The following is a 15,675-nucleotide window of genomic DNA, read 5'->3' as shown; positions in this document are numbered from 1 at the left end:
ACTTAGGTTACCATCAAAATTAATCGGAGGCAAAATGTCACGGGCTGAAAGGCATCTCTCTCGCTCTCCGGAAAGGCTCTCTGCACCAGCGTGGACGGCACCCTCGTGGTGTTCACCTTCTGAAGCGCTCGCTCGTCACCGTGGCGTGCGCGATGACACCACAACCACCACCACAGCCACCACGTGACTTTTCTTTTGTGTCGTGCGCGATGACCGCCACCACCACCACGTGACTTTTCTTTCGTGTTGTGCGCGGTGCTTTCAGCGCCACAGCGCGTGGATTTGCAACGTTTGTTTTCTTTTGTTTGCTGGTGACTTTGTGTATTTCATATTGAAATCGCCTCCAGGTGCTTTTTGCTGCTGGCGGCAATAAAAGTTGTTTAAAAGTCAAAAGTCTATGCCAGTGAGCCATGATGTCATCTCGTAAAGCCGTTGGCGATTGTGGCCTGCCTTCCGCGTCGCTCTGTCCATGAGATTTACCCCAGAACCTTGGGATTGGATGCCTCCTCCAAGTGGCATCCCACTTTTCAAATTGCCCTCGCGGTGTGACTCAGTGCTTCTTCTTTGCAAGGCCCGCGGGCCACTGGCGGCTCCCTGGTGGCCTTCAGTGCGGCCCTGTGACGCGCGGCTCCCGACAATACACATCATACTCCGAGTTCTTTCGGTAAAGTCACGTGGGTGAAAAATGAAATTAAAATTAATAAAAACAAAATAAAAATCACGACGTTTTGGAGGCAACACAAATCTCCGTCATCAGGTGGGACCGTCACAGCCAGATTTGCTGTCTCCGAAACGTCGTGATTTTTATTTTATTTTTAAATCCTTTATATTAAGTTCACTTGCTTGCTTGCTTGCGCGCTTACGACCGTGCAAATCTTTCGGTCGTTTCTTAACCCACTTCCCGTAATCCAATCGAGCTGACATTTTGCACACAGACTCGTTGTGCGTGACAATTTCTTTTCGTGAAAAAATGTTTCCATAACTTTACACTTTTTAGGAATATTTTTTTATATTTAATTACCAATTGCTTAATGGTGGCAGGCAATCATCTGACCCATAGGTGGCAGCCATCTCAAGCCAGAGGACGAGAGGACTCTAGCCGCCACGCATATAAAGGATTTATAGTGAAAAACTTTGTTTTTACGGGTAATTTTTTTATTAATTTTAATTTCATTTTTTACCCACGTGACTTTACCGAAAGAACTCAGAGTATGAATCCTTGCAGTCACGAAAGCTTCAAATCTAGAATACACATCATCGTTCTGCTGTGAAATCCCCAATTGTGTCAAATGTGTGGCGACCCTCACACGCTGATGATGATGTCTTATCGACGAAAGTGCCCCCCCCTACTCTGAAAATTAGTGAAGAACGCCGGTGTAACTTAATTCCGATGTCTTCCCTGGCCTCTTTTTGTGGTGCCTCTATTGTTCCCAGACAAAGGCAGCAGTGGCGGGTTTTTGTACCGCCCGATCGTCACGTGGCCTATCCCAGAAAGTCTACGTGTTCAAATGTAAATATTAAATACAATTAGAAAAATATATTGGGATTCATGACAACCACCGTTTCGTATGACCCAAAGTGCCTCCTTCACCCCCCATGACCCCCACTCCCGTGTTTTACCCATAATCCCCGTGTCTTCTTTGGGCCCCATGTTCCCCCATGTCTTTCCCATAACCCCCGTGCCTCCTCTAAGTCCCATGCCCCGCCACCCCCAGCGTGTCTCTCCCATGACCCCGTGTCTCCTCTGAGCCCCATGTACCCTCCGTGTCTCTCCCATGACCCCGTGTCTCCTCTGGGCCCCATGCCCCCACCGTGTCTCTCCCATGACCCCATGTCTTCTCTGAGCCCATGTCCCCACCGTGTCTCTCCCATGACCCCGTGTCTCCTCTGAGCCCCATGTCCCCTCCGTGTCTCTCCCATGACCCCGTGTCTCCTCTGGGCCCCATGTCCCCACCGTGTCTCTCCCATGACCCCGTGTCTCCTCTGAGCCCCATGTCCCCTCCGTGTCTCTCCCATGACCCCGTGTCTCCTCTGAGCCCCATGTCCCCACCGTGTCTCTCCCATGTCCCCGTGTCTCCTCTGAGCCCCATGTCCCCTCCGTGTCTCTCCCATGACCCCGTGTCTCCTCTGGGCCCCATGCCCCCACCGTGTCTCTCCCATGACCCCCGTGTCTCCTCTGGGCCCCATGTCCCACCCGTGTCTCTCCCATGACCCCCGTGTCTCCTCTGGGTCCCATGTCCCCTCAGTGTCTCTCCCATGACCCCGTGTCTCCTCTGGGCCCCATGCCCCCACCGTGTCTCTCCCATGACCCCCGTGTCTCCTCTGGGCCCCATGTCCCACCCGTGTCTCTCCCATGACCCCCGTGTCTCCTCTGGGTCCCTATGTCCCCTCCGTGTCTCTCCCATGACCCTGTGTCTTCTCTGAGCCCCATGTCCCCACCGTGTCTCTCCCATGACCCCCGTGTTTCCTCTGAGCCCCATGTCCCCACTGTGTCTCTCCCATGACCCCGTGTCTCCTCTGAGCCCCATGTCCCCTCCGTGTCTCTCCCATGACCCCGTGTCTCCTCTGGGCCCCATGCCCCACCGTGTCTCTCCCATGACCCCCGTGTCTCCTCTGGGCCCCATGTCCCCTCCGTGTCTCTCCCATGACCCTGTGTCTCATCTGGGCCCCATGTCCTCCTCGTGTCTCTCCCATGACCCTGTGTCTCCTCTGAGCCCCACGTCCCCCTCGTGTCTCTCCCATGACCCCGTGTCTTCTCTGAACCCCACGTCCCCCTCGTGTCTCTCCCATGACCCCGTGTCTCCTCTGAGCCCCATGTCCCCTCCGTGTCTCTCCCGTGACGCCGTGTCTCCTCTGAGCCCCATGTCCCCTCCGTGTCTCTCCCATGACCCCCTTGTCTCCTCTGAGCCCCACATCCCCTCGTGTCTCTCCCATGTCCCCGTGTCTCCTCTGAGCCCCATGGCCCCACCGTTTCTCTTCCATGACCCTGTGTCTCATCTGGGCCCCATGTCTCCTCCGTGTCTCTCCCATGGCCCCCGTGTCTCCTCTGAGCCCCACGTCCCCTCGTGTCTCTCCCATGACCCCCGTGTCTCCTCTGAGCCCCAATGCCCCCACCGTGTCTCTCCCATGACCCCCGTGTCTCCTCTGGGCCCCATGTCCCCTCCGTGTCTCTCCCATGACCCCCGTGTCTCCTCTGAACCCCCCGTCCCCTCGTGTCTCTCCCATGATCCCGTGTCTCCTTTGGGTCCCATGTCCCCACCGTGTCTCTCCCATGACCCCCGTGTCTTCTCTGAGCCCCATGTTCCCTCCGTGTCTCTCCCATGACCCCGTGTCTCCTCTGAGCCCCATGTCCCCTCCGTGTCTCTCCCGTGACGCCGTGTCTCCTCTGAGCCCCATGTCCCCTCCGTGTCTCTCCCATGACCCCCTTGTCTCCTCTGAGCCCCACATCCCCTCGTGTCTCTCCCATGTCCCCGTGTCTCCTCTGAGCCCCATGGCCCCACCGTTTCTCTTCCATGACCCTGTGTCTCATCTGGGCCCCATGTCCCCTCCGTGTCTCTCCCATGTCCCCGTGTCTCCTCTGGGCCCCATGTCCCCTCCGTGTCTCTCCCATGACCCCCGTGTCTCCTCTGAACCCCCCGTCCCCTCGTGTCTCTCCCATGATCCCGTGTCTCCTTTGGGTCCCATGTCCCCACCGTGTCTCTCCCATGACCCCCGTGTCTTCTCTGAGCCCCATGTTCCCTCCGTGTCTCTCCCATGACCCCCGTCTCTTCTCTGAGCCCCATGTCCCCACCGTGTCTCTCCCATGACCCCCGTGTTTCCTCTGAGCCCCATGTCCCCACCGTGTCTCTCCGATGACCCCCGTGTCTTCTCTGAGCCCCATGTCCCCACCGTGTCTCTCCGATGACCCCCGTGTCTTCTCTGAGCCCCATGTCCCCACCGTGTCTCTCCGATGACCCCATGTCTCCTTTGAGCCCCATGTCCCCACCGTGTCTCTCCCATGACCCCGTGTCTCAACTGAGCCCCATGTCCCCACCGTGTCTCTCCCATGCCCTCGTGTCTCCTCTGAGCCCCACGTCCCCTCGTGTCTTTCCCATGCCCCCGTGTCTCCTCTGAGCCTCATGTCCGCTCCGTGTCTCTCCCATGACTCCGTGTCTTCTCTGAGCCCCATGTCCCCACGTGTCTCTCCCATGACCCCCGTGTCTCCTTTGGGTCCCATAAAAATAACAATGCAATTTATAACGTGCGCAAATTGGTGGATGTAATGGCTGCAACTCAGATGCGCGGAGCCAAGCTCAGAGTCGCTCGAAAGCATGATTGTAGAGGTGAGTTTTTAAGTGTCTCTTGAAGGAGGCGATTGAGGTGATGCTGCGAATGTGCAGAGGGATGATAGCGTTCCAGACTGTTGGGGCTGCCACCGAGAAGCGGCGCATAGACATGACCATCCTGGATCTTGGTATCAAGAGGAGGTCTCTCCCATGACCCCGTGTCTCCTCTGAGCCCCAGATCCCAACCGTGTCTGCTCGCCTTTGGGTCAATGCCCGTCTGGGCACAGGTGCCGTTACGGGCAGGGGCTAGTGGGGTAGGGGAGTAATTGACAAACCCTCGCTCTCCCTCTCATCTCACCCTCTCATCTCGCCTCCCACCCTCTCGACCCCTCTAAGGAGCAATTAAGGCCATTAAACCCTTGCCGTTGCGTGATTGCGCGATCTTATCAGCGATTATGGCGCGATATTCTCGAAAGTTACGGCTCTGGTGTTTCGGGGCGGTGCTCCCCGAGAAAATCGCGTATTTAAGGCGCCTCGCCGCAGCTGAGTCTTCACTCCTCCACCTCTCCGGCTCTCCCGACTCCTTCGTCTCTCTCTGTCTCTCTGTCTCTCTGTGTCCAGGAGAACCTCGTGAACGCCATGGCCGCCTTCATTGGAAAGTGGGAGCTCGAGAGCCAGGAGAACTTCGCCGAGTTCATGCGACTCAGCGGTGAGAGAGCGCTCTGCCACTCGACATCGACCTCCTCCCACTCCTCCTCCTCTTCGCTTTATCCTTAGCTTGACCATCACCACCTCCTCATTCTGTCTTCGCTTTATCCTTAGCTTGACCATCACCACCTCTTCATGCTCTCTTCGCTTTATCCTTAGCTTGACCATCACCACCTCCTCATGCTCTCTTCGCTTTATCCTTAGCTTGACCATCACCACCTCCTCATTCTCTCTTCGCTTTATCCTTAGCTTGACCATCACCACCTCCTCCTCTTCACTTTATCCTTAGCTTGACCATCACCACCTCCTCATTCTCTCTTCACTTTATCCTTAGCTTGACCATCACCACCTCCTCATGCTCTCTTCGCTTTATCCTTAGCTTGACCACCACCACCTCCTCATTCTCTCCTCAATGTATAATTACATTGACCACCTCCGAGCCTCATCATTTTCTTGAGCTCATTATCCTCATCCACACCCCTTTCATGACCCTTCGCGCCTCCCCGTGACCTCTTTCTGCCAATGTTATTCTCTCCACCTCACCATCCTCGTGGACTAATTATATCGCATTCCCTTCCTATTTTTCTCTGAACTCGTCTTGTTGACTTCCTTCCCTTGACCTTCTGATCTGTATCTTGACCTTCTCCTCTTCGTGACCTCTCCCTCCTCGCCTCCACCTCTCTTGCACTCTTCCTCTTCATTTCACGTTGTCTCATCGTAATCTCCTTGAACTTATCTTGGCCTTGTGCCAGTGGCGTAGCTAGGATATTTTGCGCCCGGGGACGAACTATAAATTCCCCCCCCCCCCCCCCCGTTTAATCACATACCAAAATGTAATTACATGACATGTAGGCTGTGTGTGGCGGGATATATAAACTTTTAGGTTGAGGTGTAGATTTGTGCAGTAGTTTCAGGCTGCCGCGCCCGCCGCAGTAAGTTATAATGTGACGTTGTAAGCCTCATTTTGGCGCCCCTTTACCTTGGCGCCCGGGGACACATGTACCCCCCTGCCCCCCCCCCAGCTACGCCTCTGCCTTGTGCCCCCCCCCCCAATCCCCCTACCAAACCTCCCCTATGACCTCCTCCCTCTGACATCCGCGCCTCCGATTAGCGCGGTTGGCCACGTACGCTCAGAGGTAGCTCTGTGATGTCCACTTCCGCGGGGCCCGTTGTCCAACACCGAGGAGCTGCACTGACATAAACTCCCCCCCTCCCCCTCCGTCGCGTGCCCGGCTAGGTGTGCCCGAGGACAAGATCGAGAGCGGCGAGAAGCTGGTGTCGCACACGGAGATCACGAAGAGCGGAGACTCCTTCACCATCTCCAACATCAACCCCAAGAAGACGCTGGTGAACACCATCACGCCCGGCAAGGAGTCGGACTTCGAGACCCTCAGCGGCAAGAAGGGCAAGGTGAGTGGGGCAGTGGGGGGCGGTGGGGGGCAGTGGGGGGGGGGCACTGTAAGGTAGAGAGAGGGGGGGGCAGCAACAGATCAGCAGGAAGGGCAGCTGGGGCGGGGGGCGGGTAGCGAGCGTGGTTTGGAGGTGTGTCGCGATGTCGCGGTTCTTTCGTTCTTTCACGAAACCATTTCGGAAATTGAGATGAAAAGGCGCGGGCCCTGCAAGTGCTTTTGTCTCGCGCCGCTGCTGGCGGAGAGGGGGTCTCCGCCAGAGGAGAGCTCAGGAGTCGACAGCGCCGTGGGGCTACGACACCAGAGACAATTTCACGATACGCCGATTGATAACACTGGTCAGCACACTTTTTCTGGCATAAGGTATCATTTTGGGGTGCTGATTCCAAATCTGGCATCGGTTTTGGTCTATCACATCAGGTTTTTGAGATATCACATATTGCATTTTCAATAAAAACTGCAGAAGAAAAATATTAAATAAATGTGGACATCTACATAAAATGATATTATAAACACACTATCCTAAAAGTACAGCACCATATTTTAACACTAACGCAGTCACTGACTCGCAAAAACTTGCAATCATAAGTGACAGTTAATTTCGGGTAAAATCAATGAAAATGGGGTATGCCGATATCATAAAATGAGATGTGATAGAGCAAATCTGAGATCAGATTTGGAATCAGCACCCTGAAATTAGTCTAAAACAGCTGCAAAGTCCAGGCCAGAATTATTTTTTTGTTTGTTGACCAGTGTAATGAATGGGGTTTATTATAATTTTTGGGGGGTGGGGGGGTTAGATGTGTCATCTTCTTGGTTCTTTCGGTAAAGTCGTCACGTAGAAGGGAAATAATACAATAATAAAAATAAAACATAATACAATAATTATCACGACGTTTCGGCCACAACGCAAGCAGCCGTCCTCAGGTGAAGAACAGGTCTGTCGGGAAGACAGCGTCTGACTTTACCGAAAGAACCAAGAAGATGAATCCCTGCGGTCACGAAAGCTTTAAATCGAAATATAAATGTGTCGCCGTGAAGCCAACGCCACCCGACACAGCCAATTTAGTGAGGTCTTGTCACGGGAACAAAACGCGTCGATTAGTTACCGGTTGAGCACTCGCTGTGTGTTGGAGAGTTAAACCCATCGACCGCATTTGCAATTCGAACTCCGTGTGACGTCTCTCCGGTGACATCGACATCAACGACAAGCAGGCTCATCGGGCGATTTGCCAGGATAGGAGAAGCAGTCCTCCTGTTTCAGAGTCTTAAACGAAGTAGGAGAACACAATGGTGTCATCACCTGCCAGCATATCAGGTGCGAAGATCAGAGGGGAGTTGATTGCGGAGTAGGGACCGTCCATAAATGACGTCACGCACCTGGGGGGGGGGAGTCAGACATTTGTGACGATGTATGACGAGGGTGGGGGGGGGGCTTGAGAAATGTGACGTCACATCAAAATGCGCAACTTTAAATAAATGTAGACAACTCGTTCTACTTAATTAAATAGACTTTTTAATAAATGTTTTCTCCTACAACATCAGAGTGCAGCGACACATTAAATACGCATTACAATGACAATAGTTTAGAGCGATTTGAAGGTATGTTTATATATTTGGGGGGGGGGGGCAGAGGTTTGTGACATCATTTTTGAGGGGGGGTCTGACTTTTTGTGACGCCATGGGACGATGGGGGGGGGGGGGTCAAAAATCGTCCAAAATCGCGTGACGTCATTTATGGACGGCTCCTTACGTCAATCTGAAAATATGCAGTAACATCTTTCCAGATGGGTTTGATCACAGTTGATCCAATATATGATGCCTTGAATAGGCATGCAATTCAAAGGCGTATTACTTAACAATACGTTTACAAGACAGCACTAAGCCGGTAGCTGTCAGAACGGTTTCAATTAAACATTTTTTTTTCTCCTCAATTTCAATATATTTTTTTAACGAGTCTCGGCCAGGAAAATTTGTATTTCTCCTCAATTTCAATAGATTATTTAACGAGTCTCGGCCAATAAGTTTTTTTTTTATTTCTCCTCAATTACAATAGATTCTTTAACGAGTCTTGGCCAGCACATCAAAGAGAGGGGGGCATTTGCAGGGGCTGCGCCTTTACCCGTTGCGTCACTGCCTCACCTCCCTGCCGCCCCCCCCCACCCCCTTTATTCGTTGCGTCACTGCCCCCCCTCCCCACCGCCCCCCCCGCGCCCCCCCACCCCCTTTACCCGTTACGTCACTGCCCCCCCTCCCTGCCGCCCCCCCGCGCCCCCCTCCCACCCCCTTTACCCGTTGAGTCACTGACCCCCCCTCCCCGCCACCCCCCCCCCCCGCTGCCCCCTTTACTCGTTGCATCACTGACCCCCCCCCCCCCCCGTTGCCCCCCCTACCCCACCAGGTTCTCGTGACTCTGCAGGGCGACACCAAAATGGTGGCGCAGCTGCCCAATCTCACGCACACCCTGGAGGTCGTGGGCGGCAAGCTGGTGGAGGTGAGTCGGCCTCACGGGGACCACTCACGGGGGCTTGGTGGTGGTGGTGGTGGTTGGTGATGGTGGTGGTTGGTGGTCGTGGTTGATGATGGTGATGGTTGGTGGTCGTGGTTGATGATGGTGATGGTTGGTGGTCGTGGTTGATGATGGTGATGGTTGGTGGTCGTGGTTGATGATGGTGATGGTTGGTGGTCGTGGTTGATGATGGTGATGGTTGGTGGTCGTGGTTGATGATGGTTGGTGGTCGTGGTTGATGATGGTTGGTGGTCGTGGTTGATGATGGTGATGGTTGGTGGTCGTGGTTGATGATGGTGATGGTTGGTGGTCGTGGTTGATGATGGTGATGGTTGGTGGTCGTGGTTGATGATGGTGATGGTTGATGGTCGTGGTTGATGATGGTGATGGTTGATGGTCGTGGTTGATGATGGTTGGTGGTCGTGGTTGATGATGGTGATGGTTGGTGGTCGTGGTTGATGATGGTGCTGTGAGTGTCGTGGTGGTCGCCTAGATGGTGATCTAAGGGGCCGTCCATAAATGACGTCACGCACCTGGGGGGGGGGGTGTCAGACATTTGTGACGATGTGTGACGAGGGGGGGGGGGGGTGAGAAATGTGACGTCACATCAAAATGCGCAACTTTAAATAAATATAGACAACACGTTCTACTTAATTAAATAGACTTTTTAATAAATGTTTTCTCCTATAACATCAGAGTGCAGCACCACATTAAATACGCACTACAATGACAATAGTTTAAAGCGATTTGAAGCATGTTTTATTTTCAAAATGGAAATATGGTTTTGGGGGGGGCAGAGCTTTGTGATGTCATATTTGAGGGGGGGTCTGACTTTTTGTGACGCCGTGTGACGAGAGGGGGGGGGGGGTAAAAAATCGTCTCAAATCGCGTGACGTCATTTATGGACGGCCCGTAACCCAAAACTTCTATTATGGATGATGTTGGTGATGTTGTTGATGTTGTTGGTGATGTTGATGTTGGTGATGTTGTTGATGTTGGTGATGTTGGTGATGTTGTTGGTGATGTTGTTGGTGATGTTGTTGATGTTGGTGATGTTGGTGATGTTGTTGGTGATGTTGGTGATGTTGTTGACCGTGCCCCGATGTTCTTCCGCTCCTTCCCAGACGCTGGATGCCGGCTCCGTGGTCTTCAAGAGGGTCAGCAAGAAAGTCTGAGTTCGACCTCTGAACCTGGTTCAACTCCCGACCTCCTAACCCGACCTCTATACCTAAATACTGCCCCCTGTCCTGGTTCAATTCCAGACCGCGTTCCATGATTTCCCCGAAGCTGTTCGCCGTCGTGAGTCGACAACAGCAACATCATTAGCCCGTAGTGGTGATGGCATCATCGCTGTGATGTTGGTGATGGTGACTTCCTCTGTGTTGTGATCCTATCTCGACCAATAAACTCTCCGATGTCCCCATTGATCTGTTGCCGTCTGGCGTGTCCGTGATGGTTATCGTGGTCGTGATGGAGATGATGATGTTGGTGCTGATGAAGATTGCTGCTCTTGAAAGTGACTATGATTATGATGGTGGTGGTAGTGGTGGTGGTGTTGCTGGTGATGATGATAACTATGAAGGATTGCTGATGGTGATCCATATTGATTGTGATGATGTTGAGACAATGGTGACAATGATGGTGGTGCTGATGCTAATGTTATGGATGACGGAGACAATGATAATGTTTATTGTGGTGGTGATGATGTTGCTGATGATGACGTTAATGTTGTTGATGTCGGTGATGATGGTGTTGACGATGGTGATGATGTTGCTGCCAGTGGCAGTGATGATGATGATGATGGTGGTGCTGGTGGCGTGGATGATGACTTGAGTTGTATGGTGGTGTCAGTAATGATGATGATGTTGATGCTGCTGATGCTGCTGATGATGGTGATGACGAGGCTCATGGTACTCATTTGAGGCTGAGTCAACCTTGGGGATGCCCAGGAGTGGTTCAGATAATCGTCACTGGTGTTGGTGTCCGTGTGCGGGATTCGAACTTGGATCGCCAGGGTCGTAGCGCAGCACGCTAACCACTGCACTACCGCTTCCTACCCACTCACTCACCCACTCGCTCACTCACCCACTCACCCACTCACTCACTCACTCACCCATTCGCTCACTCACTCACCAACTCACCCACTCACCCATTTACTCGCTCACTCACTCACTCACCCACTCGCTCACTCACCCACTCACCAACTCACCCACTCACCCATTTACTCACTCACTCACCCACCCACTCACTCACTCACCCACTCACCCACTCGCTCACTCACCCACTCACTCACTCAGTCGTTCACTCACCCACTCACCCACTCACCCACTCGCTCACTGACCCACTCACCCACTCGCTCACTCACCCATTCACTCACCCACTCGTTCACTCACCCACTCACCCACTCGCTCACTCACCCATTCACTCACTCGCTCACTTACCCACTCACTCACCCACTCACCCACTCGCTCACTCACCCACTCACCCACTCGCTCACTGACCCACTCACCCACTCGCTCACTCACCCACTCACTCACTCGCTCACTCACCCACTCACCCACTCGCTCACTCACCCATTCACTCACCCACTCGTTCACTCACCCACTCACCCACTCACCCACTCGCTCACTGATCCACTCACCCACTCGCTCACTCACCCATTCACTCACTCGCTCACTCACCCACTCACTCACCCACTCGTTCACTCACCCACTCGCTCACTCACCCATTCACTCACTCGCTCATTCACCCACTCACTCACCCACTCACCCACTCGCTCACTCACCCACTCACCCACTCGCTCACTGACCCACTCACCCACTCGCTCACTCACCCACTCGCTCACTCACCCATTCACTCACTCACTCACCCTCTCGCCACACTGCCGGTCATCTCGCTTCTCTCACTGCTTCTTCCCATCGCACCACTCCACCCTGGAAGATCTCCCTTCTTCCATCATCACCATCATCGCCACCACCATCACCTCCACCACCATTATCACCCTCTCTTTCCCCCACCACGCTCTTAACAACAACAATAATCTCGCTGCTCAATGCTAAACAGTGCTACAACCTAAACCGTGCTACACAATAATCCGTGCTGAACTCGAAACCGTGCTACACAAGAAACCGTGCTGAACTCTTAACCGTGCGACACTCTAAACCGTGCTGAACTCGAAACCGTGCTACACAAGAAACCGTGCTGAACTCTTAACCGTGCGACACTCTAAACCGTGCTGAACTCGAAACCGTGCTACACAATAAACCGTGCCACACAATAAACCGTGCTTCACAATAAACAGTGCTGAGCTCTAAACCGTGCTACACAATAAACCGTGCTAAACTCGAAACCGTGCTACACAATAAACCGTGCTACACAATAAACCGTGCTACACAATAAACCGTGCTGAACTCTAAACCGTGCTGAACTCTAAACCGTGCTAACTCCCACTCCTCTTGTCTTCTATGACGAGGGCAACACTCACCCTCGTCCCTTGCGGAGAATATCAACAAAGGCGATAAGCAGACAACTGGGTCAAACAAAGCCTGACTGCTGATGAGACGTCAAATGCCGAAACCAGTCCTTAACTAGGCACATCGGCCATCAGCCCCAGCGTTGCTTCAAAGCGAGCCTGGCTCTGCCTGCTGCTGCTGATGATGACGAGGGACACGGACTATCAAAACCGGTCGAAGAGTCTCTTTGCTTTGTTCTGTTCAACGAATGCTGCTTAAATTATTCCGTGGCCAGAAGGAAGGCCGTGGGGCTGCTGGCATGTGTAAAATACAAGCATATCTTCATGGAAATACTAATAACAACAATTCTTATTTTACGCAGAGGTCGCAGGGCATTGCCTGCTTGTTCACGCTCGTGCAGAGTCAGCAGCGCGCGTTCCCTCCACTCCCTCGCCCGGGGGCTGCTCCTGGCCTCGGGGTCCGCACGTGGCCGTCTTGGGCCCGCGGGGCAGCGAGTAGGGAGGCGTATGTTGTTTATGCCATTTATTGTGAAAATTCAGTCACAGTTCCTATGATTGCTTTTTCATTGCTTTCATAGCTTTATTTTGGTGATTTCGAAAAGTGTATTGGTTTAGCCATATTTGTTTGTTGTAGTACAGAGTTAGAATGAGGGCCTTAATCTAAGTTGTCTCGTGGTTGTTGTTGTTGTTGTTGTTTGACTTGCATCCCACTGGGATTTTTGCACACAGCGTTGGTGTACGGTGTTTTTTCTGCAATATTTTGCTGTCTTTTCTTGGATTTTCTGTTTGCACATAGTCACTTTAAGATGTTTTCTTGTTCATGTTTTTGTTTTCTGTTTGTTGCGGTTGCACCCGATTCAAGAGCCGAATGGCTCACAGGGCTATACCTAATAAATGAACTTGAAACTTGAACTTGAATGACCCCCCCCCCCCCCGCTCTGTGGTAGATTGGGTCACGTGGTAGATTATTTATTGGGCCTTACCCGCTATTTTTTAAAATCCTATATATTAAGTTTGCTTGCTTGCTTAGGGTCGTGCAAATCTTTCGGTCGTTTTTTAACCCACTTCCCGTGATCCAATCGAGCTGACATTTTGCATACAGACTCGTTGTGCGTGACAATGCATTTTCGTGAAAATAAAATTTCCAAAATTTTACACGGTGAAATTTTTTTTTTGTAAAATTGTAATCGGCCATGGTCAATTCACTGCTGGATGAAAACCTCCACCTCTTATTTCTCCTCCTCCCCCCGAAGCCACCGCCACAAACTCGCTCCGTCTCCTCTGTGGATGCGTCCCCTCGCGTTCCATTCCTTGGCTCCCACATTTATGGACGGCCCCTTTACGTATCCTTGGTAAACGTTGACTATTTTCGATTTAAAGCTTTCGTGACTGCAGGGATTCATCTTCTTGGTTCTTTCGGTAAAGTCACGTAGAAGGGAAATAATACATTAATAGAATTATCACGACGTTTCGGCCACAACGCAAGCAGCCGTACTCAGCGGTGTGGCCGAAACGTCGTGAGAATTTCATTTTATTATTTTTTATTTTATTATTTCCCTTCTACGTGACTTTACCGAAAGAACCAAGAAGATGAATCACGTTGACTCTCTCCCGAGTCGTTTGGACGGCGGAGGCAAGATGCCTTGATCCTCTGCTGCCCTCTTCTGGCTCAGCAGACCTGTGGCTGTATCGCATTAAATCCCGTCGTCATCAGTGTAAGAAGACACGTGGACCCGCGTGCGTTCCACTGGCCGCTTCAGAACCACGGGACAGGAGCGAAAAATGCAGAATACAAAACGCGGTAGAAGCGTGGACGGACGCGGCGTGCGTGCGTGTGAGTGACACGTGGATTAGAGAACGCACGCGGATGATTCGCATTGACCGTGGTGATGATGATGATGAAAGCAAAGTGAGTGCTTGGAATTGCGCTGACAGGCATCGAGAGGAGCACGTGGTTTAGAGGACACACGCGGATTCGAGACATCACCACCACATTGATCTGCATCCAGCAGTGGAGAGACCAAGATGATCGACGCTTGGAGTGATGCACGCTAAGAAATGACATCGAGAGGCAGCGAGAGGAGCACGTGGTTTAGAGAAGACACGCGCAGGTTTGGGGCCGTCCATAAATGACGTCACGCGATTTTGGACGATTTTTGACCCCCCCCCCCCCCTTTCGTCACACGGCGTCACAAAAAGTCAGACCCCCCCTCAAATATGACGTCACAAAGCTCTGCCCCCCCTTCAAATAACACGTGATTAAAATCGCTTTAAACTCATTGTAGTGCGTATTTAATGGGGCGCTGCACTCTGATGTTGTAGGAGAAAACGTTTATTAAAAAGTCTATTTAGTTAAGTAGAACGTGTTGTCTATATTTATTTAAAGTTGCGTATTTTGATGTGACGTCACATTTTTCAACCCCCCCCCTCGTCACACATCGTCACAAATGTCTGACCCCCCCCCCCAGGTGCGTGACGTCATTTATGGACGGCCCCTTGGAGACACAAATCCGGACCGTTGAGAATCAGAATCTTTATCTCTCGACTGGAGAAATCCGAGAATCTACGAAGCTCTTTTTCTTTGCACAGGTGTCTAGCTGATAATTGGGTTTTTACCCTTTTATCTAGCAACAAAACTGACACCTTTTTTACGAGGAATCATGTTTGCATAGACCACAATACCTGCAGTCATAATGCAATCAAAAAACATAACTCTGATAATGTATGCACTGTTCTTGATAGTTGCATACATTATCAGAGTTATGTTTTTTGTTTGCATTATAAAAAAATGTGTCAGCTTTGTCGCCAGATAAAATGGTAAAAAAACAATTATCATATTTTTTCTTCTGGCAAATGAGGTTCCAATGGTGTAGGCAGAGCCGGCCCAGCCACTAAGCGACCCTTGCAATTGCAAAGGGCCCCGTGGCCAGCAGAGGGCCCCCTAGAGTCACTGCGAGCTCGTGGGTGAAAAAAATCATACATCAAAGGGGCCTCCAACCAAATTTTGCTTAGGGCCCCCAAAGGTCTAGGGCCGGTTCTGGGTGTAGGTGTCGAGCCTGGAAGAGAAGTGAGTGGGGCTCGGGCTGAAACGCGTCACGGCCACAAGGGACGATGTCGTCCCATGGTCGAGACTAGTAACGGATTGGCAGCCACGAGGGCCGGGTCCGAGAATATATCCATCCAAGTACTAAACTTTGCACTATTCCAGATGTGAAGCTTCCGTGATTGCAAGAACCCACGCTCGTTGGTTCTTTCGATAAAATCACGTGGGTAGAAAAAATAATTGATCACGACGTTTCGATCGCAACGCGA

The 15,675-nt window shown here is 52.0% G+C and overlaps 1 protein-coding gene across 1 annotated transcript; it reads left to right on the top strand.

Moving 5' to 3' along the window:
• The first annotated feature begins 4,808 nt into the window (after positions 1-4,808).
• Positions 4,809-10,318, top strand: LOC133340531 (fatty acid-binding protein 1, liver-like). Its single transcript, XM_061548832.1, has 4 exons — positions 4,809-4,974; positions 6,211-6,383; positions 8,784-8,876; positions 10,016-10,318. The coding sequence occupies exons 1-4, from the start codon at positions 4,905-4,907 to the stop codon at positions 10,064-10,066; spliced, it is 387 nt and encodes a 128-aa protein (XP_061404816.1). The 5' UTR covers positions 4,809-4,904; the 3' UTR covers positions 10,067-10,318.
• The last annotated feature ends 5,357 nt before the right edge of the window (positions 10,319-15,675 follow it).

The sequence above is a fragment of the Lethenteron reissneri genome, chromosome 10 (assembly GCF_015708825.2).
Source record: "Lethenteron reissneri isolate LAM-NWPU_2019-01 chromosome 10, ASM1570882v1, whole genome shotgun sequence".
In the NCBI taxonomy this organism is placed as follows: Eukaryota; Metazoa; Chordata; class Hyperoartia; order Petromyzontiformes; family Petromyzontidae; genus Lethenteron; species Lethenteron reissneri.
Note: the sequence above shows the minus strand (reverse complement) of the source record. Positions and strands in the feature narration are given on the sequence as shown.

Bases quoted from the DNA above. Each gene is read 5' to 3' on its own strand.
- LOC133340531 (XM_061548832.1), top strand. From the start codon at position 4,905: ATGGCCGCCTTCATTGGAAAGTGGGAGCTCGAGAGCCAGGAGAACTTC. The intron at 4,975-6,210 runs GTGAGAGAGCGC...GTGCCCGGCTAG, and splicing joins CGAGTTCATGCGACTCAGCG to GTGTGCCCGAGGACAAGATC. The intron at 8,877-10,015 runs GTGAGTCGGCCT...GCTCCTTCCCAG, and splicing joins TGGGCGGCAAGCTGGTGGAG to ACGCTGGATGCCGGCTCCGT.